This window comes from Merops nubicus, unplaced genomic scaffold, assembly GCF_000691845.1.
Source record: "Merops nubicus isolate BGI_N331 unplaced genomic scaffold, ASM69184v1 scaffold2082, whole genome shotgun sequence".
Lineage (NCBI taxonomy): Eukaryota > Metazoa > Chordata > Aves > Coraciiformes > Meropidae > Merops > Merops nubicus.
In genome coordinates, this window is record NW_008592666.1 from 13,108 (window position 1) to 40,869 (window position 27,762).

The 27,762-nt window shown below is 38.1% G+C and overlaps 1 protein-coding gene across 3 annotated transcripts in view; it reads left to right on the plus strand.

Annotated features, from left to right (window-relative positions):
- PMS1 (PMS1 postmeiotic segregation increased 1 (S. cerevisiae)) overlaps positions 1–27,762 on the plus strand; it is a 43,383-nt gene that overhangs the window by 10,780 nt on the left and 4,841 nt on the right. Inside the window, exons 5-10 of one of the 3 annotated variants that reach the window (XM_008935201.1) lie at positions 7,834–7,950; positions 11,741–11,863; positions 13,645–13,788; positions 15,096–15,985; positions 21,089–21,544; positions 22,074–22,204. In XM_008935201.1, the coding sequence (XP_008933449.1) occupies positions 7,834–7,950; positions 11,741–11,863; positions 13,645–13,788; positions 15,096–15,985; positions 21,089–21,544; positions 22,074–22,204 (1,861 nt within the window). The remainder of the gene's footprint in view (positions 1–7,833; positions 7,951–11,740; positions 11,864–13,644; positions 13,789–15,095; positions 15,986–21,088; positions 21,545–22,073; positions 22,205–27,762) is intronic. The other 2 variants (XM_008935203.1, XM_008935202.1) reach the window with 2 other exon arrangements.

Genomic DNA, 27,762 nt, shown 5'->3' on the forward strand with positions numbered 1-27,762 from the left:
CGAAATTCCAATGCATAACAACTTTCAGCAGGTCTGTTTGCATCTGTTTTCCTATAATACCATAGAACACGAATATTCCTTCAGATGCTAAGCATGATTGTCATTAAAATTATTAATTCAGATCAGAAGGTTGTTTTCCTGTAGTAATACTGCAGTATGTCTGTGCTAGGATAATACTCTGCTGAATAGGGTTGTCTGTGATTTCATTTTTTTTTTTGTGGTGGGTGTTATACTTCTGTTCTAAGTATTCTAGGGGAAGGAATCAACTTCTTAGAATGGCTTCATTTTTCATGTAACTCATAGGTTATATATTAGTTTTAAAAAATTTATATGTGCAGTTATTCAGAGGAGTTCCTAGAATCCCAGATTCTTGAGGCTGAGCCAATACTTTCTGTTGCAGTGGAAGATACACGTCAGGAGTAAGATCAGTTTCCAAGGCTTAAAAGAGCAAGAAAGTAGCAGAGATGAGATACAGCAGGAGGAGACGAGGAAAGATGGGTCCAAAGAATAGAAAGGGTAGTAAGTGAAAAAACTGTAAATGGAAGGTGTATTTCAAAGAAATATTCAAAATAAATAACAAAGCCAGTACATTTGGAAAAAACCAAACAAACAAACAAAAAAAACCCTAGACTGTCTTTAAAGTCCTGTGTTTTCTAAGAAATGGAGGATGGAAGCAAGCATAGCCCTGGCTTTACCGACTGAGAATGCAATGCCGCTGAAACTTCGATGGCAGTGTCTGAGCTTGGGCATCTGAAAACAGTTGCCTAATTGAGTCTAGCAGAAACTTTGGCCAGTCAGGGCTCCTCTTGAGCTGTTAAGTACATGTATGTTGTTAGGATTTGCAATAAATTGCTTGTTTTATTTCCACCATGTTTGGTTGGTTTTTTTTTAAAGTTGTATGTCTTGTGCCTCTGAATGAAATTTCCAAGAATTTTTCTTCTTGTTTTGCTACTTTTCATATCTGTGTTAGTTTGGAAAATCCTACCATTAAGTGTCTGATTTCTTTTCTGTGAAGAACCACAATGCTCCGCCTTCCTTTGGTTTATTTTTTGGTAAGAAAATAAGTATCCTTTTATCAGTCATCTTAGGGTTCGTTTGTTGTGTACTCTCTTGTCAGTGGATTTCTGAGCTAGGAAATTTCTTTCTGCTCAGATGTTTTGTTTGCATTAGCAATAAATAATGACTCACTTTGCAGATCAACCCATGCAGCACTATTGCTATTTTGACAACTTGGATTAGCTAGTGCTCCTTCTTTTTATGAAGGTTTATCCTGCCAAGACATTCTTTGAATACTGATAATGTTGATCCTCTTGCCAGTATGGTTATGTTAGAAAGAGGTATTTTTCTTCTTTCATCACCATGTTCCTTGAAAGCATATTGAATAATGAGACAGCCAAATGGAAATAATTTACATGAGTATTCAGCAAGTTTATTTAAAGTTAACATTATCTGAAGGCGTGCTAAGAACATTCCAAAGTCAGCTACTGCTCAACCCACGTCAAACTCTTCAGCCCAAAATACCATGTTCTAGCCACCTAGGAGCTCTGGATGTATTTACCCAAGGTGCTGTAGGGCTTCTCCTGAAACAACAGCATTCACAGTCATCACTGTTCAACACCAGTAGCCCTCAGCTTGGTCTTACAAGCCACTGGCCACTGACGTTCAAGAAATACCTTTGTGTGTTGAAAGGCTGATGGTATGGAATACTTTGTGTTCTAGCTATCCTTCTTCTACAAATGCCAAAATGAGAGAGGACACCCAATAATTGTACCTATTTTAGCAATTTCAGATGTAATAGGGCTGAACAAATTACAGCAACAGGTGGTTTAAGATGGTGCCTACCAGCAGGTCATGCCATACACAACTAGTCCCATGTCTTGTGCAGAGCACAGGTGGGCCATAAGTAGGCTCAACAAATTTTCCAGTTCCTGTTGAGGAAAAATCTGCATAAGTGGTTTTTTTTTTCCCCCAGTGTTTTTCATATGTTATATTTTTAAGCCTTGATCACACACAATTCTGCTTAGAACTAAATCTTGTTTCTTGCTCAAGAGAGTCATGGCTCAGAACTTCTGCATGCAAGAGATCCATTTTAAAGCTATCATTATAACTCTGGATGGTAAAGCTATCATTTTAACTCTGGATGGTGTTCTTTCCCCAACAACCTTTGTGGTTCTGGCTTGTTGACCTAAAGATGTTACCTTGTTTTTTTCTTTTCTTTACAGGAAGTAGTCTCCTCTTATTTACAAAGTTGGATAATCTCTATCTGTATCAAATACTCCAGAACTAGTTTATTTTTGTGCCTGAGTCTTCTGTAATAAGTGTGTGGGTTTAGAGATTAACTGAGTTAGGGTAGACTTGCCATTTTTAATAATGGAATTATACATTGCATTCATTAATTTTGATTCCAGAATCTACTGTAGTTGCATGTTGAAAATAAATCTGCACTGAGCAGAAACAGCAGCACATAAGCTCTTTCCTGAGTTGGAAAGGCTACTCTGTTTAATGAAATGATGATAAATTAAGTCCCTCCCTAATCTGTGTGTCTTAAAATATAAAGAGGAATTATGTTTAAGAATCCGCAGTGCTCTGCAGCCAACATGTTTTCATGGTGACCTGGACTCTAGCTCAGTCTTTACTCCATTCGTTTGCTGAGAAAGCCAAACAGAGAGTTAATTATGGTGTTTTTTTGTGCTGAGGACACCTGTCCACTAGGAAATACGCTGAGACCCTCAACTCAATTTACATCAGCCAGAGAACAGCTGCCAGATGGTAACTACTTTTGGTCACTACCAACCTGGTTGAATTTGAACTGGTGACCTAGAGGTGAAATGCTTTATATCCTATTACTAATTCCTTGAGGTTTCCAGTTTCTCATCCATCACTTATTTCAAATGACAGCACAGTATATGTCTGAAATCTCAAAACAATTACTGCTTCACATATGCAGTGTGTGTTGCAGGGTCTGAGATGTACCTTTAGCTCTGACAAGGCTTTCACACTCACTTGGTACACTTAAAAAAGGTTAGTTAAAAAAAAAAAAGGGAAGTTGCCAAAGCTGCCTGAGAGTTTTCCCTCGTCCTTCCCAATGTACTGTGTCACAGTGAGGTATGTTGTTTTTGTTAACCACTAGTTTACAAAAGGCTTTTAAACCTCCCTTTATTTAAATGGAATTCACTGTGATGATGCACATTCAGATGTTCATCTGAATGACAGATTAGGATTAGAAACTCTTTATTGACAGTAGTTTAATTGTTTGGGAGTTGTTTTTTTTCCCCTTCTGCTATGGAAGTGGAATTTTTCTAAACAGCCTCAGCTGAATATGTGTGGTTAGAGCAGCCAAAAAAAGCAAACAACCTTAAGACTCCCTGTAATCTTAGTGATTCTTGAAAGGTTCTGAAGGCATGTTACCAGATGAAGGTCCTTGGCTCCTTGTAGTATCTGTTAGTTCCTCTTGTAATTCACCTCCCAGCTCCCAAATCCAAACATTTCTCCACTGCATGATGCTCAGGAAAGCCTTTTTATTGAGAGGGTGCTCTCATGTCACAAAAGGGAAATCTGAGCACGAAATATGTTGGAATTTGTTGGATGAACAGTGCTGTGAAACTTGACTGTCTTTCAGCAAATCCCTGTGATAGCTGTAATGTCTGGTGCCCATGGGAAAGACAGGTATGTCAGCTGCATCTGGTGAGGAGAAAAATAGTTCCTTGAGCTTGTGTGTTGCATGCCTCCACTGGTAGTTGTCCCACCATAGCTTAGAAAATGGATGGAACAACTGATTCCTCAGGGGTGAGTATAAAATACATGAGGAAAATAATTCTGAATCTATAGAGAGCTGCATTGCTTTTATTTAAGCTAAATTGGATCACTGCTGTGATATCTGTTTTCAAGGGAGGCTTGTGGAAGAGCTCTCTTTTAGTAAGATGATTTACCATTGGTTTTAAAACAAGACAACAATTACGGTGTGAAGCTGATAAAGAACATCAACACTTTAAAGAATGTGATTAAGATTTTTATCTTGATCTCTTCTTGATCTTAGCTGATAGGCTTTCTTCCACGGCAGAGAATAGGCCAGCCTTTGCCACTAGGTGTCTTGTGAATTGTAACTAAAATAGGGTATACACATTGTACAAGGTGATGTCTTTTTGTTTCCCTTGGGCTCAGTTCAAACTTTGGATATTGCTATCTGGCTTTGTTCCTGTTTGTATAGTCTGTTAACAGGTAGGCAGTGATGTTTTCATGTGTGTTGGAGCTGAATAAGCTATTAGGTTTTAAGTCAGGAAAGCTAAGGAATATATTGGCCCAAAGAGTTAACTATCTGCAGTGAGATCTTGGATGCCAGGGTGACAGGATTTTTGAAGCATGTAAAACAAGATTAGAGAGGCTGTGAAATAAAATTGTCTTCTACATAGCTAACTCATTGCATTACCAGTCTACAGTTCACGTACAGTGCTTGCTCTGCTAGACTTAAACACCCTCAAACCTTATTACAGGATAAACCCCACAAGGATTATCACTAAACAAATAACAAAGTAGATGGTTTCTGTGCAGTAAAAGTCAACTTTAAGCTACTCACATAATGTAGTAATAAGGTAAATAGCCTGAATCTGTTTAACTTACATTGTAGTTGCACTGAGGTAGCTGCAGTCAGGCAGCAGCATCCAGTCCTCAGCTCTCATTAAGAATTTTCTTTTGTCAGCCATTGCAAATCATTGTGGCTGCCAGTAGAAGTTCTAAAATATGAAAGGATAGTTGGGGATGAAGAGTGGCTGCATTTTTTTTCCTCTGTCCTTCCTTGGTGTCTTTGAGGAGGCAATGAGTGGCTCTTACTCTCTTTAGTGCCATCCATATACGAGGGACCCCAGTGGGAAGAGGTTGTGTACTCCTCCATTCTTTATGCATTTTTCAAGGGATCTTTCTGGGCTCTGTGTATGCATCTTGGAATAACAGAGGTGCCTTTTCCATGGGTGTATGTACGTTGTCCTCCTCCACAAATGTATGTGTGTCCCCTAGGGCTGGGTGTGGACAGAGAAACATACACAGAGGCGCACGCACACACACGTACTTGGTGTCTTTCTATGTGCAATAGATTTTATATACGTTAAGACATTTTGTAACATCTAGATCATGTAATCCCCTTCAATGAAACAAGGAGGGAGGTGGGATATATTTGGCTAGCTTTAGCAAAACCTAAGATGGGCCATATGTAATAATATATCTTTGAGTAGGCTGTTTCTGCAGTGTCATCATACTGACTAGAGTCAGATTCTTCCTTGGCTCATCCTGGACACCCGCTTTATATGACCAAGAGAAAAAAAAATAGGGGGTGTGTGGGGGTGTATTTTTAGCTAAACTGAAGGGTATAAGCAAGGTTAAAAAAATAGAATATTGCAGGTACCTCATGGAAACAAGCACTTTCTAAAATAAATGAAATGGAATGTGCATTGTTTCTTTGTGTGTTTTTGATACCTGTTGGTACATTTGGAGAGTCTAGAAAAATAATTTTCTTTAAATTATCAGCTATTCCTATGTTGTTGCTTCATGGTGTGCAGTCAGGGCTAAGAATGAATACAGTCTATTCTGTTTATAGGTATAGAAATTTAGGAGTTTCCTGGCCTCGTTACTTTGTAGGCTTTAATTTAAACTACAGGGATAACTACTTTCTAAAATTTAGTCTGTAATTCTGAGCATTAATATCTGATAAATACACGACTTACTAAATAACTTATTAACAGTGTCTACTTTTAGCAAGGCTGTATTTTATAAGTTCTCATTCTCCACAGCTTTCTTAAAACCACTTTACTGAAGGGATCTTTTCACAGTTCTGAGTATCAGCCGTTCAGCAGATTGCATTAATCAGCAGCTAAGATTTATATCTGTACCTGCAGCATCACACTCGTATAACCTAAAATAAACAGCATGTTGTTTATAGTAGTCATGTAACAAGTGGCTTTCTCAGTTTGGTCACATGCATTTAATTTAAAAGATATCCTGTAAAGAAAAAAATCACTTGGCACTTTGTGTTTCCATTTTAAGTAATCAATTTTAAAATAGAAGCAGTACAGGATATGTTTTATAAGAGGAGCTTTAAAGAAGAGGACAAATTCTTTCATCACTCCAAAATGTCTTTGAGGAGATTTACAGCAGGTGTAGAGGAGAGAAGCTGAGAGGCAACATGCTTTGGGCAGCCCCGGGCTGTCCTTTGCTGCTGCCTGCTGACGAAGCATGGTGGGCACTCTCCCTGCCAGAGCTGTGAACTCCTGGCCTGTGGCTCTGCTTACTCCTTTCTCCATCTCCCCTTTTTATATTCACTGCCCTCTTCTGACATGAATTATCCTTTAGGTTTGAGGGGCTTGTGCTTGCTGTAGAATGACCAAGCTGTGCTCCAGCATGTGTAGAGGGCTGTCAATCTGGTGCCTAGGAGGTGAGTTAAAGTCAGGCAGGACTGAAAAGCCCCACTTCACAAATGCTGCAGAGGGAACATGGAAATGGAAAGTTAAAGATTTGGGAAATAGTTTAAGGCTCAGCAGTCCCAAAGCCTTACAATTCCACCTGTCCTGTAGGAAGGGAATATCATTTTACAGGAGCACTGTGTTCTTCCATGGAATTCACTCCTCAAGGCCAGCAAATATCCCACTGGACAGGTGGAATTTTAAGGCTATGTATTGCATTTCTTGAGATGGGTGCATGTGTATTCTTCACTCGCTCACCATGCCTTCACATGACATCTTCTACCAGAATACTGTGAACTCATTTTGAATTTATTGGACATTGAGCAACTATTTAAGACATCAATTTTGACCAGCACTGTAACATCAGATTTAAAGTGCAACTTTCTGCATTTTTTTTCCTTTTCTGTTTGAATATTGCACGTGGAAATACACTCAGTCAGCTAACAGAGACAGAAATAGATACAAAGTGGATCTGAGTCTATCAGTCTCAGTTGCCTAGATGCAGAAAGCCAACTAAGCAAAATTGTTGTTGTTGTTGATACACAGCAATAAAAATCAGAACATTCAAACTTACATTTAAGGCTGTCCGGTATAGGACTTCTCAGTGAGAGACAAAATTTCACCTCTCAAAGTAGCTAATATTTTCTGTATATTGTAAGTGGACTTGACAAGCAGATTCTGATTCAAGCTGCAGTTCATACTGCCTTTCTGTATTTGTTGAATCTTTGCAATAGTACTGCAAGATATGTAGCTGATAGAGCAGATATCCTTTTTTCCCTTGTAACTTTTGCAAAGTTTTCATTAGACAAAGTGCTGTCTTTGTAAATACTTCCTTAGGAAAGCTTTCCTTTTGAAATAGCAGGGTTATTGTAGACCTAGAGCATCCAGATGAGAGCTATGAATGGACATCTCATAACCTGATTTCTACCAAAGCAGCCTGTCTCTTAAGTACTATAAGCATTGCAGTGCCCACCTTCAGATGCTGGCCACTGTGCCAGAGACATATCACAAACCCTCAGTTTATATGCTCAATAGAAACACAAAGCCTATTGCTCTATGTCTAAGAGAAGAACTAGTAATTTTAATGATTTGGTTTTAACAACTGTTTCAGGTACAGAAGTCCAGATTAGCCATGTAACATCCATAAATACAAGCTTTGCTGAATTTTCCAATTGCTACAAGTCTAAATAAGTAATATGATAGGAGAAGACATGCCAAAAAGTACCATATCGTGTGTTAACACTGAAAGTTGTGAATGTAAGAGGGTCAAAGTACAGAATGTTACATATACAGTATGTGTGCAGTTGCATATGCATGTTCATAGACATGACTTGAGTTCAACAAATATAATGTCAAAAATTTGACTCTGTGCCATTTGTTTCAGGCAGTTATTTGGCAGAAGACCAAGGTGTCAGATCACAAAATGGCCTGTATGTCAGTTCTGGGAACAGCCGTTATGGGCAGTATGGTACCTTTTCAACACTGCTGTGAAGATCCTGAGGTGAGTTTAAACTTCCTTCTCCCAAATCCACTTAAAGCCTGTTAATGAAGAGAGCGAAATCAATATTCAAGAAGAAGGAGAGTTTGAAAAAGATCATGTTATCTCCAGATTGACATCTGATTAATGCATTTGATTCTATTACTGTCCTCTCTGTAAAATTAATTGGTTTGGTGATTGAAAATCCACTCCGAGAATCATCTAGTCAGGACTCATGTGGCACTGATCAAATGGCAGTAAAAACAGTTGTGATGACAAATGCAGAATTGCTGATTGCTCAGAGCTGTCTAAATTGGGATTCCTGGGCCACAGGCAGGTTGTCCTCTGATTAATATTTAAGCACTTATATCATTCTCCTCTTCATGGCCTGTTCAGTCTTACACTTTAAAGAATATCCCCAGTTTCACTGAGGGGCACCTGGGCAGCAAAAGAAACACATACACAGAAGGCAAGTTATGCAAAATTTCTCCTAACCATGTATTTCATGGAAATAGTGGTTTTCAGAAAATTCTGTGCACTTGGCTTTGCTTGCCCCTGTTGAAATTGAGAGAATTCCCCATGATATTCTCCTTTTTTTAATATTTTAAAAGAAACAAACCAACTTGGCTTCCATTTTTGTTGGAGACATTCTCATAAAGGGGAGTATTGCTGCTACTGCTGATCCTTCAAAGTTGCATTTTCCTGTATCTTGTAGTAAATTGTGACCAGTCACATGGAGGAGATGCATCACCATCTGTAAAGTCACACTGGCTGTTAAATACAACTATAAAGTCTGAATTCATATATATGTATGTATGTATTAAAGTTTAATAGAATTACTCAGACTTTGTTCATGAGTTTGTTAGAATGTTTGTAGTATACATATGCAGGGAAATGAGGGGGAAAAAAGCAGAAGGCTTTTTTCATAGTTTACAAAGTTTTAGTTGCTTGTGTCTGAGCAGAACGTTCAGAGTCCTCACCTGAGTGGAGATTTGATGAGCCCCACAGGCCAAGTGCAGGGGGCTCCAAAGGGAAGCCCTGGGGGTATTTAGAAGGGACTAGCCTGAAGGAGGCTCTCAGGTTCTCACATTACCTCTCTGCTATATCATGAGGCATCCATATTCCTTGAATAGAAGTTGAGGAACATTCCATCTCTCTCTCTGTCTCTAAATAGTGTGTAAAATACCACGTGCATCATTTATAAGTTTATCCATCCATATTGCTCATGCACAAATCTAAGTTCAGCAAGTATGGAGATTTCTAAATTAAGGAGCCAAACACTATGAAATGATAGAATTAAGGTTGCCTGTGTAACCCTTACTTTCTCTCATGATCAGGTATTGGGATAGGTATTTAATGACAAGGCATATGCTGCTTTTTCCTTCCCATTAGGTCCATGCCTCATTCAGTACCCAGACCAGAGGGCAGCTCCTTTCCCTGTCCCTTTCCCTGTCCCTTTCCCTGTCCCTTTCCCTGTCCCTTTCCCTGTCCCTTTCCCTGTCCCTTTCCCTGTCCCTTTCCCTGTCCCTTTCCCTGTCCCTTTCCCTGTCCCTTTCCCTGTCCCTTTCCCTGTCCTGTTCATTGTGTAGCTTCATACTCCCTTGCTGCAAACTCTACTCTGAAAACTAGTCTTGATATAAAAAAACTTTCTGTGAGCTGTACCTTAACAACTGCAGAGTTAAAACTTCAGAACCAAGTGATCCAGGGGTTTTAAAGACTGTCTTTCTTCAAAACATCTCCATTATGAGCACTGAATGAAACAAGGACACATTTCAAGCTGATTCAAAGCATGCAAAGGCTAGAGCTACTTGCAAAATAAAAAGAAAACTAAGAAGACAAAGAATTGACACAACTTTTTATATGTGAAAAACAGCATTTATCCTTTTCACATCCTCAGTCTTGTAAATGGATGGATCTGTTTTGGCTGAGAACTTTCACATAGGAAATTTGCCTAGTCTCTTCTTTTTCTGTGGAGTTTAATTTTAGCAGGTACATGTGCCACTCGGAAAAAGATAAGTACTTAAGAAAGACATTCTACTGTCTGCTTAGCACAGATATATTTTAATACATATATAAAGTATTGATTTTCAAAACAGGTGATCTGACTGAAAAGCAGAAATTCTGTAATACTCTCCAGTCTCTCTAATTTTGTCTTTTTACCTCTATTGTCTTAATTATTAGAATTTTCATATATTAAAGTGAGTTTTAGAAATTGTTGCTAACTTTTAATGAGCATACTGATATTCTGCGTGGCTTTAAATAGTAACAGCAGTCAGCCATTTCTAAATCTGGCAACTTCTTATTTAGGAACTTTTAGTTTTGCTTTAATGTTTGCTATATAGGAAAAAAAAAAAAGTTTTAAGCAAGTAACTTGTCCAAGTATTTGAGAATTAGAGAAAGAGCTTGAAGCGTAGAGGAGGAACTTTCAGGGAGGATGTGCTAAAGTTGCAGAATAAAATCTAGAAGTGCTGCATGTTGTTTTCTGATAATCATCCAACAGATACTTGACACCTCTTTAACTTGACCAGTGGTGTTTGGCTGTGTGGACGTTGCTGACCAGAAGACTCCAGCTTTAGCACAGAATGCTTATTGCAAGGTCAAGAGGGAATAAGGGAGCACATGAGCAGATAGCTGGAGTGACGTAGATGAATGGGAAGGACAGGCCAAATCCCAGGGATTTTAAATTCCATTTCAAATGCATGATAATTTGGATTTTAGTAAATACAAGTGGCTCTGCCAAAAGCAAAGCTAAGAAGGTCTTATTTCTGTGTTGAGTGATCTAGCTTGCTACCAGAACGTTCTCCAAACTTAACCCATACCTCCAAAAATCTCCATGCCTACAATGCCCCAGTGTTCCCTCACCTAGAAATTTGGGCAAGTGGCAATGGGGCAATGTGTGGGGCAGTATGTGGGCTGGTTGGCACATCAGTTCTTACATGCTGATGGAGTCTGGCTTTCGAAAATTTACAATTGCTTTCTTCTCAGTAAGGTCATTATCTTGAGGCTCTCCTATCCAAACAGCTGTCAGTTATCACCGAAATTGTGGAAATATAATATCTTTGGGATTTCTACTTCTTTATCAGACTGAACTGAAATCGATCCAACAGTTTCAAAGTTGCTTGGTGAGGGGGTGGGCGGAGGTGATGGGACAGGCAGCCCAAGTCTTCAGCTTCGTTTTGACCTAAAAAGACCCCTAAGCTAAAGAACCTCAGCAGAAAAATCTTAAAATTTAATGTTAGCTACTCAAAGTGTGTGATTTTTCTGAGGCTTCTTGGCAGTTCTGTGTGCTCACAGGTTCTGCTGTGGTCTGTGAATTGTGGGTTCTCAGCACTCTGGGGAGTCAGATGATTTGGATACAGGTGGTGTAGGTAAATTTAGGTGCCCTAAATAAATGCCCTCTGACAGGCTATTTAAGGTGCCCTGCTCATGTGTTTTGGGCTTTCCCCGTAGGGGTAATTCACTACTGCCGTCACCAGGTTGGGCAGCAGTGCATGCCTTTAGCTTCTACAGGGGGTGGCAACCCTACAGTCAGCAAGCTGGAGCTGGCTGCTGTTGTTCTCTGCAGCCCTCAGCTGCAGACAGCAGCCTGGTGCACCTGGCAGTCCAAATGCAAATTTCTCAATCAGTTGATCAAGGAAAGCAGACACAAACCCATCCTTCTTAAGCTCTCTTTTTTATTTTTCCTTTAAATGGTCTTATTTTTTTGTATCATAAATTTAAAGAAGCAATGCATATTTCTGAATGACTTCCTGTACAATTTCATTTTAATATCTCACCTCTGAAAAAAACTTTTTGTGGTTCTCTTTAACTGCAGATAAATCTTTCTGGATTTCTCCCAAAAGCAGAATCCGACAGTTCTTTGACAAGCCTTTCAAGTTCTGAAAGGAGTTTTGTTTTTATAAATAATCGTCCAGTTCATCAGAAGGAAATACTGAAGGTAACAGCCTCTACATTCTTATTCAAGAGCTAGAAATGTGGCTTCTTTGAGGAGGGACACACCTATGCAATCTACAGCCTTTTTCCCCACATAAAATAACAGTAGTATTACAGGTAAACCTGCTAGCATGTACAAAGAAAAACTCTTTCATGGGTCTGGTGCTCCTGGTGCCTCAGTTCTATTCCATTTGCTGCAGCTGCCACCACAAAGTTGGAAGCTTTGTGTGTATATGTATGGCTGCTTAAAAAAAATGGCATTTAAGATGTTCTGTGAGAGAGACCAGAATAGTTGATTCTCTCTTTGTGTTAGCCTGCAGAAATACACCTGTGCAGTTTTCCATGAGGGTGGTTTATGTAGAATACTCCTGACAATTTTGGATTTTGTCCACTTCTTGCTGTGGGTTTCTTGAGTAGATACGCATACGTTCCCTTTAAATTTGTGTATGCATTGGACAAAAATGAAAGTGATAGTGCAGAGCATTGGCTGCAGCTAGGCATTGTGTAGGCAGAATTTGATACTCTTGGGTTTCTCACACTGCTGACCCTTGCAGCACCTCACTTGGAGCAGCCTTGCTGTCCTAATCCTTGCCCTCCCCAGAAAAGAAAACCATGTTCATGCCAAAGTGTACACTGAATCCCATGACAGAGACAGCTTTTTAACCAGAGCATAGAGGCCTAGGTTCAAGGTGGGATTCAGAGTGCTACCATACAAAGTAAAACTACCCTGCTCTTAATTTAGGGCTGATCTTGTAGTAGTGGAAGTGGTAGTTTTCCACTGCCTTTTTTCTCTGTCTATTTTTTTGGTTGTTTTTCAATTGGGGTTTTTCTGGCCAGTTGTGGATATCAATACATCTGTAAGAATACATTTTGATGGATTTGGAAAACAAGCTACAGATAGATAACTTCCTTTTATTTCCACGCTATGCACGGGAAAGAATTGCTGGTGGACTTCTTATTACTACGGTTTAGTGCCAGCTGAGGACAGACCGTGGGTATATTTAAGTTAAAATAACTTGAAAATATTTCAGTAGGTTTAATGATACTTAAAGAATATTTAAGAATTGAAAAATATTTAAAATAATTAATCTGCAGTGGCTCTTCATTTTTTCACTTTTTTTTTGTCTCGTTAACATATTCTCTTCTCCAGTATGTATGTCTGTTGAAGGAGCCCTAATGCTAGAGGGAAATGCAGGGATATTTATTTGATCCTTCTAGTTAATGAGGCAAAAATTCTGAAACCACTGAATAATGTAGTCTTGGAGGAGCCTTGGAGAGGATTATAGAGAAGATAGGGCAAGCAGAGTTTGAGAAAAGCTGTAAATTTATAATTTGGTTTAAAAAAGGAACAAATGCATCCTGTTTTGGGGAAAGAGCAGGTCTGTAATGCAAGTGCTACTCTCTCAAACAGTTTGTCTGAAAGAGACATCTGTGTATTTGAATGCTATGTAAAGAGATGTTCTTTAAAACATATCTTTTCTTCCAAGTGTGATCAATACATTCATTCAGAAGGTCAAAGCAGCTACCATTAGTGTCAGAATTAGTTCTTTTTTTTTTGTCTTTTTGATTTAGCTGTGGAGACATGAAACAACCAGTAATAGCTCTTTTGGTGATTATTCTGGCATACATGTATACCAATGAGGACCTTTCTAGCATTCCTTTAATTTAAAAAAAAACTAAAACAACACAAACCAGTTATGCTTTTATAATGTCAAGTATTGTTTCTGTGCCTGTGTGTCTATTTTATTGCCTTTACTGACGTCTCTTTATTAAATTGATCTGTAGTTAATTCGACAGTACTACGGTGTGGTGACACACAAGGACTGCTCTCGTTTATATCCTATTTTCTTTTTGAATATTACTGTACCTGCCTCTGCTGTGGATGTGAATTTAACACCTGATAAAACTGAAGTTTTGCTGCATTATAAGGTAACTAAGGTTTTAATCTGTGTTAGAGTTGTTAGCCTTTTACTTATGTAAGCATAATAAAGGCTTCTGGGACTACTGAAACGTTTGAAGGTAAACAGTGCCACTGATTTTTTTTATTTTTACTTACATGATAGCTTGCCTTTGTCTCAAATGAAAGTGTCTTGTGAAGTATTGAAGAGGATAAGTGGAGGATTATTTGAAGTTAATTCCCAGTTGATTTCGAAGATCGTTTTTACGCTGTCAGATACATGCTTGTATCACTTTGTTTTTCAGATGGCTTTATAGTGAGAGAAGCTAAATTATGATGTGCATCCCTACACAAATCTCTTGCTTAACTTCATAATTATGCTAAGCAATCACTTTTTTTAAAACTCACTTACGTTAAGGTGGAGCTGAGGGAGGAACTGGTTTCCACTCTAAGCAACAGTTTGCCATCATGTGTATAGGTTATTGTTGACATCACTTAAGTTTCAGGATATCCTCTTCATACTATCAAGACATGAAATTTAGACCATGAATACCTGTGTTTTAGAGGCTGTGTAGTGATAAATTTCCACAATTTTACTCTCACTTAGTAGCACTTTATATGAAAAACAGTGCCACACAAAGAAGCGTGGCAAGAACACAAAGAAGGATACAGGGGTACATTCAGAGTGAATGTAGTTAGAGACAGGTAGTATGTTCGTCATCTTCACTGAAACGTTTTGTATTTCTCTCTTAATCTTGTAAAATGTACTGCCTGTTAAGTGTCATTTGTATGAAGATTAACACAGAATTCTCACACAGCTTAAAACTTGCCTTTGGTGTTAGGCAACGGTTTGTGGGTTTTGTTTTGGTTTTGTCTTTCTTATTCATTTCCATCATTTAGTGCAAAGCTCTCTTGGAAGCATGCACTATAAAAGCACCTACAAAAATATGCTTACGTGAAGTGGGATGTTTTTGGTGTATCTGTCCTGACTACAAGTTTTTAATGCCATATTAAGTGGGAATAGCTTTACCTAGTACTGATTTAATCAGTCAGTACCCTGTTGTAAAGAAAGCAGTTAATTAGTTTTGTGATAACCAGAGAAGCAGAATACCTATCACAAATTATTTGAGGCTAAAGGTGTACAGTTCAGAGTCTTTTTGAGCATGTGTGAAAAACTGAAATGCAGTAATCTATCCTGATTTGTCTGAAAAATTCTAAGTAAGATCACTTTGCTTATTGTCCTGTATTCCCAATATCTGCCAGTTATATTTTCAAGTGTGCTTGTGTGTGTGGCTCTTATGTGGTTGGTTTTGGTGTTTTGTTTTGGTTTTTTTTCCAGGAATCTGTCTTAGTTGCTGTTGAAAATGTGTTGAAATCAGTGTATGGGCCACTACCTGCTACAGTCCCTGGTGAAAGTAATAAAACAGATGTTACTTCAGAAGACATGTTTGTTAGTGGAACAGAACAAACAGATGTGGTGGTTAATGAAATGGGACCATCTGGAAACGATGATCTACATGCTCATACTTCATTCCTTTCATTCAGCAGTGATGTGCAAAACTGTCAAGCAGGAAAAAACACAGAGATCTGCTTAAATCATCAGACATTTTGTGGTGATAATGTACGTAGTCACCTGGACAAAAAAGAGGCTTCCAAGAGTGATGCCTTTTCTGACAGTTCCTTAAATTTATTGTGTGAGGAGGGACAGAATGTGACTGATATTCAAAGTAACAGCGTTCCTGTGGACCCCAAGTCTAAGAAAGCTGATGAGCATCTTTCAAGCTCAGATCATATTGATGAAATAATAGAAAAAAATGAGGAAGCCTTAGTCCCTAAAGACTTACCTGAAATCTCTGCTGATAACTGGAGTATGGGAAGTGGATTTAAAAACCATCTAGGAGACAACCTGGAACCTGTTAAAATCTTGATTCCTGAAGTTGGAAGAACAATTAATAAGCAAAATGAGTGTGCTGGTGAACAAAGCAATGACCCACAAATCTCAAAGCAAAGCATAAAGAAAGGAAATGTGATAAGTGATAAATTCGGACATGTGACGGCTTATGATTTAATTAGTAGTAGAATAATAAGGAAACCAAAGTCTGCAATTGGATTTTTCACTCAAGAATGTCGTCCAAAACTGATAACTGATAATCCAAAAACCAGCATGGAGGACATCCTGCTGCTAATTGAAGAGCAGTGGAAGAATCTGAATGAAGAGGAAAAAAAGAAGTAAGTTTTCACGCTCTGACTCGATTCAAAATCTGGTAGTTACCAATGAGTCACCTGTAGTGAATGAAAAAAAAAAGCTACCTTCCCAGTTATTTAGGAAAAAATAGAACAGAAAATGATTTTTGGCTTTTCAAGGTCAGCATCAGTATTGTAATTTGTCATCTTCTGCTACGTGCAGATCTGCACTACTGATTTGAGTTTCTCATTGTGCTACTGTAGCATGCATGCAGCAGTTTAAGTAGGGGCAGTTTTGCTGAACTGTTATTTAGAGGTAATAGGCAAGAAAGTGTACTGTTTGAATCCTGCAGATTTCTAAGGGCTGCCTGTATGTTGTCACTCCCAATGCACTGTCAATGAAAAGCATGGTGGTGGATGAGGCACCATCTAGTTCCTCCAGAGCTTTTCCAGTGAACAGTTCTTCTTTATTGCTACAAAGTGAGAACACTTTTTCAGGATCTTTAGTACTTGAAAATGTGGTAAACTTTTCCTCTAAATTTAGTACATATCCCAACTCAGGCTGCCTCAGAATTGTATTTATAAAACCCAATCAAATGACAAAAGGAATTTCCTTTTCCCCTGAACAGCTATTTCAGCACTGGTTCAGAGAGTATGGTACAGTCTGAATTTTATTCTGTGTCTGTCAAAACCAAATCTCTTTGTAAATTATACTTTCAGTAGCTAAATTCCATATTTTTCTAAAATGTATTTTCACTGAGTTTTTGACATCTGTCTGCAAGCAAGGGAAATATTTTAGCCTATTTTGGGGCAGAGGTTGGATTAGTTGAAATACTAGCTATATGTTGTCCTTTATGTGGAACTTGTATTATGGTAAGAGGCGAATTAGAATAACTGATTTTGAGACGCTCTAAGACCTTTTAAAATGTAGAAACACCAAACCTTCCACATCTTGTTTGTAATGCTGTAAAATGTAAACCACTGTAGGGTATCACACAAATGAGGAGGGTAGAACTAGTTCTTCAATAGTTTTACATGTAATGTCTTGAATGCATATTGTGATTTATAGCAGAAAGTTCAGGAAATGAAATTTTGGTTCTGAAGATTAAACTCTTCGGAAGTGGAGTGAAAATGTGTTTTCTTCAGCTTGTGGAAGCCAGGACAGAGAATTAAGAAAGACTATTGAAAAGGAAGTTATATTAGCCAGAACAGTATAATTTTAACACTACTGAGATATTTGATTAGGAGAATGGTAAGAAAGAGAGCTATACCTATTGAGTTACTGTTAATAGATCTTTTTTTCCCTTGATTTCTTGACTCAGTTTGAAAACATCTCCATTGTCCTGAACACCAGCTATAGAGTTCAGTAAAGTTAAGTAGAGTTAAGTAAAACCTTTTTATCTAGCTTCTGATTTACCTAAATTAAAGCTCATAAAGCAAACAACATGCTGTGATCTCAGAACCATTCATGTGAGAAAGTGTGTTGTCCATCTCTGCATAAGCAGAAATATTAATGTAATAGTAGAAATCTACTCCAATTATATTCATGCTTTAATGAAAATAAACAAAAGGTTCTGCCAGCTGTTTCAGAAAATTTTAATTTGCTCTGCTTTAGCTTTTGAGATTTCATGGTTGCTTTCCTGCTACAACTGTTATGTTTAAGAGTGTGCCCGTAGATTAACTTTGTATTAGTCCAGGAAGGAGACCTTCTGGTAGTTAACTTTTCCTCATATAGAAGATTGAATGCAGTATGGTCCCGTGGATGTTGAAGTGAATGAAACGTTTGCCATTAGTTGTATCTATACATCTCAGCTTTGGTGTTCTTCTTTTCTCCTTTTATTCTTTTAAAATTGCCTCAGAAAATAACAATAGGAAAAGATACGCAGACATCTTTTCCTCCAAGGCAACAATCCAGAAGAACTGTTGTACGTCTGGCAGAGAACATCAGTCTTGCCTACTAGATACTCTGGATAAATTGGGCCACCTAGAGGTAACAACAGATGTGTATACAACAGGGCAGCCGAAGTGCCACACTTGTACTGAGCACACTACACCTCCAACTTCATGGAAGTTTGCTGGCAAGACACCACTTTTCCTGGGCTCTGATCATCCATCCTTCTCTGATAAAGCCACACCTTTATATTGCTATGGGTGTGCTTGGCTTCAGCATCTCTGTTGCTCTCTGAGGCTCCTCCATCAGGTCTAAATGAGTTTAAATCCCTTTGGGGAGCGATGCAGCCAACAGATGTGTGACAGTGACATAGGATAGCCTTTTCCAAACAAGCCAGCATTTACTGCTCAACCGGAATGTCAAATGTTACGGTCTTTGGTTCTAATAGAAGAGGAAAGCTCCCATGCATGTCCATGCTGGCAGCATGGCATGTCCCCCTGCTTTGCAAAGCCAGGATTTGATTTCTTCCACTCACTCTGCTCTTACTTAGTACAGCTTGTGGATGTTTCTAGCCCTAATATTTCTTGCCTATCAGGCTCTGTGAGGAGACACAGAAGTCCCTCCACATGCCATGACAGTGGAGCAGTAGTTATCCTGAAGGTGTAGAAAAGATTCAGGACTACACACACGTTATCATGGGACTAATAAATTACCTTCTGAGCAGTCTACAGTAATTCTTCATGAGCATATTTTTGCCTTGGGAGAAACATCACTTTGGGTAGCGTGGCCTTTGCTGTCTGTTGACAGCTAAGAGCACAGACAGTCATTGGTGACTAGCAGTAGCTAGCTCATGTATGGAAGCTTTTTATTGCCTGATGAAGTTTGCATGCACACACATGCTTGTGTGTGTGTATGTGCATTACATGCAACTCTTTTTTCTTTGGAGTAAATAGGCTTGCTTAAAATTCCAGGAAAAATCTTTTTTACTGTATTTTATTGTGTCACTAGCCAGCTTCATTCATATACTGCCAAATATTAATCACAAATAATGGTATTAATAATTGAAATGAGTCCTTCCATACTGTTTCTTGTAGGTTGAGTCATAATGGTATGTCCATATTGTCCACTCCTAGGAAACGGTGCTAGTCACCTGAAACCTATGCATTTCAGATGCAAACTGAAGAGCTGATAGGAGCAATTAAAAGCTTTTTTTATCTTCCTCTTCGCAAAGAAAACAGAGGGTAGAATGTAGTACTTACCCATGGTAATAGTGTATTTGGTTTCATTATGTTCAAAGCTTATGCTGAGATGTGCTGCATTCAGGATGGGATGCCTCTCTGTTCTGGACACGTACGAATGTGTGTATGCAAGTTGCCATTTCCAGTCAGAGATTACTTCAAATAGTCAGATTCAGATTCTTTGTCTTACAAGGTCTGAGACTTCATATTAAAAAGTTTTCATTATATACTAAATATTTCATTTAAGGTCCAAGGGGAAAATAATAAATCGTGGACCCATTTTTCTAGTTAAGTCAAAGCTGCCTTTGAAACTAGACATCATCTAGTCTTTCTTACACTCAGTTTTGCAAATTTCCTTGGTTTTAGGTTTTGTACCTTGAGGAAAGGATCCTGAGTTCTTAATTCAGGAAGCAGAGAAGAAATTGTTCTTGTAGCACTTGGTAATTATACTTGCCTCTGTGGAAGGATTTTTGAAAAGGCAAAGGTGTTCCCTTGTAGTTTGTAACCCTGCTGTTTTCTTTGATTCTGAGCCAAATCACTGATGGTAATGTATATCAATTTGCAAAACCCTCATAATCAAAACTTCTATGTCTAGAATTTTTCTGATAGTAGCCTAAAATGACAGGGAAGTTGGACTTTATCTGCAGTGCTTTTGGTTTGGATTGTCAGTGTAACACTGAAAGCTCAGCTTACTTTTTGTGTTACCTTGCGTTACAGTTGGGTCTATTCAAAACAAAGTATTTATTGATGTGGTCAAAGTTATAAATGTATTCAGAATTTTTTAAAAAAAAAAATTCAAGTGATTTCATCCATTCATTTTAAAAAGAGCAGATGTTTTTTATCTTAACATTTACTCCATATTTTCTAGGACATGATTTATTGCAAGAAACCATTTAAGCTGACTTTTTTAGTTAACTAAATATTGGTACCATATGTGAATGCTAGCACATCATAATTAATTGCAAATGGTGACCCTTTTGTTGACCTTAATTTTCCAGCATGCATACACATAATTGAATCAAACTGTTCCAGCAAGTAGCAATAAATAAATATGACCATCTAAAATACTGTTTTCCAATATTACATATCATAGTACTAGTTTGTTGTTTTGGTTTTTTTTTTAATTGAAAATTTGACTGGTTGGAGTTACTTGCTGGAACTCAGAATATAGGGGCAAAAAGAGGGAGTTCAGCAAATCACTCCTTTGACCTTCAAATAAGTTAAATTCATTTGCAGTAGGCAAGCATAAACCTGGCATCTATAAAAGTTTATCTGTCTTCCTGACACTTGTAAACTCATTAAGAAGTCATTCAGATTGTAGAGATTTACTATGTAGTAATGTTTTAATCATTTAGACAGCATTTAAAGTAGGTCATTATTGAGTACTTTTTAAAAAATCAGTAAGTTTATTAGTTAAAGAATTCTGTGATAATTGTTTCTATCTTTTTTTTCTCATACTTTTTATTTATGTGGCTAATTTGAGGCTATTTGAAATTAAGTGTACTACTTTATATTAAATAAAGCCTGAGGTTATGAAGTTATTTAGGCTCCAGGCTCTTACCTAACTGCATGGACTCCACTTGAAGTCTGTAGAGCTCTGGAAGTTTAAATGACTGTGGATTGGACTAGATGTTCCTGTGACAAAACCTTCCAAAGCTGTACCTGACTGCAAATTAGGGTTAAACACAGTCTTTGGGACTGAAGTTAACAGCAACTTGCTGTAGCTCTTTGTATGATGCAGTGTACTCCTCCCCCTTCAGTAATTCAGTTTTTGCTGGCTGTCATGATGAAGGAAAATTTCCAACTCATCATCTTCAAAGGGTAACGTAATACAGGCACGGTCCCCAACATCCTTCCGTCTCCATCACAGCAGAGAGCTATTGATGTGACTACTGAATGAACCACGGGAGTTGTTCTTGGCTGATGAAATGGTTACCTTGCCTTTTATTTTAGTATTTTAGGAGTTGGGGGTTGGACGTTTTTATCTGATGATGCTACTGGCTTGTCTTCTCTTTCAAGTTACGAAATAAAAGCTGCTAAAGACCTGGAACGGTACAACAGAGAGGTCAAGAAAGCTACAGGACAGACATCGCACCGACCAACAAGAGAGGCAGAGAAACACAAGCCCAAGCTGAAGACTTCCCCATCCGACCAGCAAAAGCTTGACAAGATATTTCATGCTCAAACCGAAAAGAAGCGGAAACCTGAACAGCCTACAAAAATTGTGACAGTGCCTTTTTCTCTGAGTTCCTGTAGACCTCAGCTTCAGAGGCACGAGAGGAACTGTCCAGACGAGCACGAGCTTTTCCTCATCCGTCGGCAGAGTTGTCCTGATGCGTGGATATTTGCTACTGAAAAAAAACTCATGTTGCTGAATCCATATAGATTGGAAGAAGCCCTGTTGTGTAAAAGATTGCTGATGAATCATAAGCTTCCAGCAGAGAAACTGGACAAGCCAATTGTGTTAACAGACAGGTACAGTACAATGAGAAGAATTTCTATGTTATTTCAAGTGTCGTTTGATAACTGTTTACAATAAACTCTGGGGACGCCCTGTTTGCTAATTCCATGATTATTTGTACATTCATTTATCTGTAAGAACAGATTTCTCTGTTACTTTACAGTAATGAGCAAGCCTGGTCATAATGCAGTTGAAATAAAAATGAATTTTGACCACTTTCATTGGAAATACAGCAAAGAAAAATTTCTTCCCCCAGAGGAAAATTAAATGCTTTGCATTTTCACAGCTTCACTAGCTGACTTTCCCCCATGAATAAGAGAACAGCTGATGTAATTCTTTTTATATGCTTAAACTTGGTCACTCTTTAAGACACGTGGATAGTTGTGATTTTGTTTCTTGAAACAAATTGCTTTTTCAGAATACTCTTAAAAATCTTGATCACTTCTCATCACTTACTACTTTGTTCTGTATTTTTCTCACAGTTTTAATTTTCACATTAAGGATTTTAGTTCTTAACACTTTGGGGATATGTTTCTTTTCCAGTCTTATTGGTGGATCTCAGTATATGGCTGCTCTTTATAAAATGCAGAAGGATTACCCGAGTTTCAGTGGATCAAGTTATTTGTCAGATCCGAGGCTTGTAGCAAATGGATTCCAGATAAAAGTGATAGAAGGTATGATGGGTTTAAAATCTCTAAAATCTTTTGGTCGTATTTGGGCTCGTTTCTTCTCATTTTAACAATTTAAATGGTTGTTAAATCTACAATTGTTATTCTGCATTGCCTTATCATTTAAAGGATTAACATCCTACTTTCCTTAACATTGAGATTTTATTACTTGGCAAAAAATATAATATTCTAGATAGAAGATTGAGGAATGTTCTAACAGAATGAATGATCACTGAACAGAAAACTTTAATAGTATTTCAAAGAGTGTTCTGAAATTCACATTTTTACGATTTTAATATTTCTTTTCTGAAAATACTGAATGTCAATATCCTTAATTGCCATTCTGACACAATTTAGACTGAACTGATGCAAATTCCTTAGTCCTGGTAGTTTCTTCCAAGGTTATACTTGCAGAAGCTTCTGTGAGTATGTGCTTTAGCTGACTACTGTTCTGCTCTCGAGCTGCTGAGGAGGTCCAGTAAGAAGCTGGATCTGGTTATTGGCTTGCTTTTGTATCAGAGCTGTAACACAGAGCCCAAAGGGGCCAGTGAAGAGAGAGTGGCAGGGTGACCATCAAGCCTTTTGATAGAGTTCAGTCTGAGCTTGTTTTTGAGACAAGCTGCTTTTCGATATCTCTACGTTGATCACAAAATAAATCTCTTTCATATAAGGTCCTTTTAACCTTACCAAGAGAGATCAAATGTGTATACTTTTTTGTGAAGAACATTTTACAGGGATGCTCTTGGAAACCCAGGGTCAACCATCCAGGTTTGGTTCTGCAGATCAGGATTTCTCTAGTGGAATTCCAAGACAAGCAAACATCTTTGGGGGTAGTACCTAGCTGGCAGCTCAAGAGAAAAGATTCACTATAAGAGCTGTTAGAAATGCTATAGCTTCACATGCTACAGATCCCCACATATGTACAGTGATGACAGATCTACTGTAACATATGGGATCTCTTAAGGGTAGGCCCAAAAAAGGGATGTAGAGCAGCTCCTTCACTCAGAGACTGACTCTTGAGGAGAACACACCCTAAGCTATTTTCTTTACTGAATCATGTGCAGCAAAACTTCTTTCTGACTGGCTAAATCCCTGCATAATAGCAAAACCTTTGCAGAAGTGGTGTTCATGGTAATAATCTTAGACTGAATGATTAGGGGAATAAAGTGCATATTGTAAGAGGTAGCTCTTAAAAAGTTTATTTGGTCTAGCAAATCAAAAGCTGAGGAGGTCTGTGATAGGTCTCTAGACAACTGTTGGAGAAAGGGATAGTTGCTTAGCCTTTTTGCTCACTTGTTTTTTTTATTTTCTCAAGATCTAATGTAGACTGGATGTGAATAAATTAAGTGTGAAAATTTGAAGACAGTTACTAGGCAACATGGAGGAAAGTTGTTGACAAACCTTGTAGTACTGGAGATGGGGAACAAGTTTCAAGATAGCTTGATTAGTTTAAGAGCAGGATTGTACCATAGGAACAGCAAGGGACTTGACCCAGTAACCAGGAAGTAGTAACTGTCTTCCAATCCTGTGTTCCTAAGTATGTAAAATTAAGAAAATGAAGTCTTGTGAGGAAAGTATTCTCAGTTGGTTTACAGTTAGTGAGAATAAAAGTGCTTTATATGCACTATACAGGTCAACAAATTGTGATCATGGACTTGATCAGTACCATACAGCTAAGCCTGTATGAAGAGTGGGAACCTAATTCAGTTCTTTGTCCAAGTCTTATATTTTAACTACTTGAATGAAACATTAATAACGTCTGAGGCTTGTCAATCATGTTTATAAGCTTCTGCTGATGACATTATAGCAGTTACAGCCTGTGTTATTAAGAGAACATACCACTGCAGATGAAGGTAGAAATACCAGCAAACAAATGGAATTTCTCCTAGCCTTTCTTCCAGCTGACCCAATACTTCATCAGTCCCTTGCTTTTTCTTTTTTTTTTTTTGAAACTCCTCCCCAAAATATGTTCTCTTTTACAAATATGCTACTATCTTACAAGAACTTATTAAAGCTGATTTTTAGAAACAGGTATTAATTATTAATACTCTTTATGTGCCCTTCACTATGCAGTTTGAGGTTCTTTAGTTCATAGGTTCTTGTCATGTAATCTTCATGGAAAGTGACTTGCAGACCAGGAGTGATTTGTCCTGTTTACACCTGAGTATTCTACAGGATTTCTCAACTTTGAGAGAGCAAGTTTGTCTCAGAAAACATTCTTCACTATCATCATAGAAGCTTTTTGTTGTTGTTGTTCAGTCTGAATTCAGTGTCCCCATTTGCTGCACAGGGGTGTCCAGAATGCAAATATGCATTTAATCTCAGGTAGCTGGAGAGTTTCACCTTGGCAGCATCCATAGGAGAAAACCTGAACCCCATTCTCTCTGCACATACCTTTATAATTTTTTTCCCTTTTTTTTTTTTTTTTAATGAATTGGATCAGTCCTAGTATTTGTTTTTTCTCAGCTAATCTATCAACTCCTTCTTGATGTCAAGGTCCACTGTAGTATATTTGAGTGCCTATACTGTTTCTTTTTTTAAACTTCAGCCCTGACATATTCATATTAGATGTCCCTTTCTGACTGCTGATTAACTTCTTATTAGTAGCTATTAGTGCATGGCTTCCTTTTTTATCCCTGGTTAAGAGTTTTATTTTCTGTAGTAGAAAATGTCCTTTTTTCTGGCAGAGGCATCCTCTTTTATGTCACAAGCAAAGGTTCCATTTCGTTAGTGTTGAATTTGAATGTGATGGTGATGACCATCATTAAACATCCTTCTTCACAGTTTGAATTTCTGTTGAATTTCTGCCTTTTAGCAACTTATGGTACAGAGGAACTTCTCAACTTCTCATAATGATTTTGATAGTTTCTTACTAAAAAAAAAAAAACAAAAAACACTGAGGCGGCTGTTGTTTTTTTTTTTCCCTATTTGGGTTCTCTATTGTTTCCTTATTTGACTTGTCTGTAAGGGACAACTTCTCTCACAGAAGAAAAAAAAAAAAGCATTAGTCTTGAAATTAGCAGGTTTTGGGATTAATACTTGGAAATTGAGCCTTATTTCCTCACAGAGCTTGGGATGTGTAAAATTCACCTATGCTCTTAAGTTGCCAAGACCTTTTAGCTAGTGGGGTGGTTCTGGTCTTTAGTTACTCTAGTAACCTAGCAGGAGCCTTTCTCACAGGCAGAGCATGGATGTGCCTCGCTTGGAACCCCATGGCACCATGTGACACCAGAGGCACTACTCCTAGCAGGGTTTTGAAAAGTCTAATTAGGAGTTTTTCTCATAACGAGGACTCGGTTCCACATGGACTTTTGTTCTTGTTCTGTCATTTTGATGGGAAAGCTGTTCAAAGTTCTGGCAACGTTTTCCTTTTCCACAAATGCAGCCTTCAGATGGTTATTTTTACTCAAGTGTGAGAGTTTCAGGCCTTACTTGCCTGTTGTTTGATTTGAGGGTGAGTCTGGCCTTTGAATGCTCTCTTGGTTTAAGACAGGAATGTGATTTGCCTCCACATTGTTTGAAGACTCTGTGTGACTGCAGCCAAAGTTGTTCCAAGTATTCTAGATGTTGGGTCTGCCCTATCTTCTTGTTTTGGTAGACTAAGATGTTTTGTAATGTCCCCTCATTTCTCTTTATATTGATTGCTCAGCAATCTAAGGAGTTTTCAACTAGATTTTTCGCTGGATAGCTGGCAGTGAAAAACATGTTGTGAAATAGCTCAGAAGAAGCTTCTTGCCATAAGCACGTCAGGCAAAATCAATGGTTTCTTTGTGGAACGTGCCAGTTGTGATTTGCAAGGCTGTGACGCTGAGCTCCAGTCTGTCTTCAGTGCCCTCCCGCCCCCTCATGTTCTGGCCTTACTGCAGCTTCAAGTGATGCTACCTTTGGGAGAGCAGTTTGTTTGCTTTTACTTAACTCAGTATTCTGGGATCTGCCAGGCATTTGTTTGCTGGGTATAGCTTGCAGTGACCCCTACGTACAGAGAAGCAGTTGAAGAAGTAAGATGGATTACCTTCCACCCAGTTCTTCTTAAGATGTGTTTGTTACGTGTACCTTCTCTCCACATCTGTCTTGTTTGCCTTTGTGAAAGTCCTAGAGAGAAAAGTGAATTCTTGACTGGAAAGGAACTGAGAGCAAGGAACATGCCTTACCTGGTTCTGTAACAATGGTTGGCCTTGGGCTATGCTCCAAGGGAGGATTTTAGGGTAGAATTGTCCACCTGGTAGAATATGTGTACCAAACATACCTGTATATACAAGGAACGTGGTTACAAGGTCTCAAAGAGCAACAGTAGGAAAATAACCCATCTTCCTTGGTAATAGAAAAACTGTCTCAGCTCTTGTAACTAATCAGTGGAAAAATCATGCTGCTGGTTAAATTTCAGTTTGATTTTGACTGTAGACTGGAAGATAGTCTTAGAGTGTCAGCTAATCTAGGGCAGCTGGAAGAGAATAGTTTTTCCTGGCTATCAAGAAGGAATTATCCAAAGGTGATTGTGAATGCTTTGTTGGAAGGAAAAAGGGGAAATTTGTAGCAATGAGAAACCCATATTTCTACTCAATTGAAAGCTAGTTTATTTGTTCACGGAAATATTTTCCTTGGAAGTTGCAGAGCATTTCATAGGAGCTACCATGGAAACTGCTTGAAGACTGCTGTTTGAATACTCAAAAACCTTCACGTATATTTTGTAAAAAATTTACAAGTACGCTGAGGCTCAGACATCTGCTTATATCATAAAATGTTGCCAAAATCAAAATTCCTGCAAAGACTTGCAGATAAATAATGTTAATCAGCATGCAGTGGGCTATTTCCCACTCTAAAGAGTGTAAGCAGGAAAGGAGAGTAGCACTAAACAGAAATACCAAAGAAGAAAACTTCTTTTAGCCAGGATTTGTAGTGTTTGCTCTTATGCTCAAGTCTTTAGAGCCTCCTTTGACTTGGAAATTAATGAGCAGTGTGGTGAAGTAAAATCTGTCAGTTGGCAGACAGGAAGGTTGCTATTGATAAAACTGAGGAGCACTGAGCAGTAGTAGTCTTGTTAGCAAGCATGTACCATTGGCTTGCTGGATTTGCATTTAAAAGAAATAAAAATTAAAATGTTTTGCAAAGCCAGAACCTCACTGTCATGAAATTTTAAGAGGAAGCACTGGAAGTACAAGTTTTTAACCTGAAAAATGTAGTACTTGAAATTTAACAAAAATTTTGTTTCCCACCTTTGATAGCATAAAGGCAATTATTAAAATGCTGTCAAATAGTTCAAGTTCGCATTTTGGAGAGAAAGCAGGATAATCAAATGGTCTGGAACAATTACTCAAATCTAGTTTTTCATTAAATGAAAATTGAGATAAAAATGAAAAGAACTGAAGGAAATTCAAACCAGACTTAGCTTTTGCTTCTGTCTCTTACTGGCAGCCTTTTCAATGGGGAAATATCGACATACTACATCATCTTATCTCACCTTTAATAACTGGCAGACTTTCAGTTAGTTTGACATTTTGCTTTAAGCTGAATCTGACCACAGGCTTACAGCAGTACTTAAAAAATGTGTGGTTTTGCTGGCCACG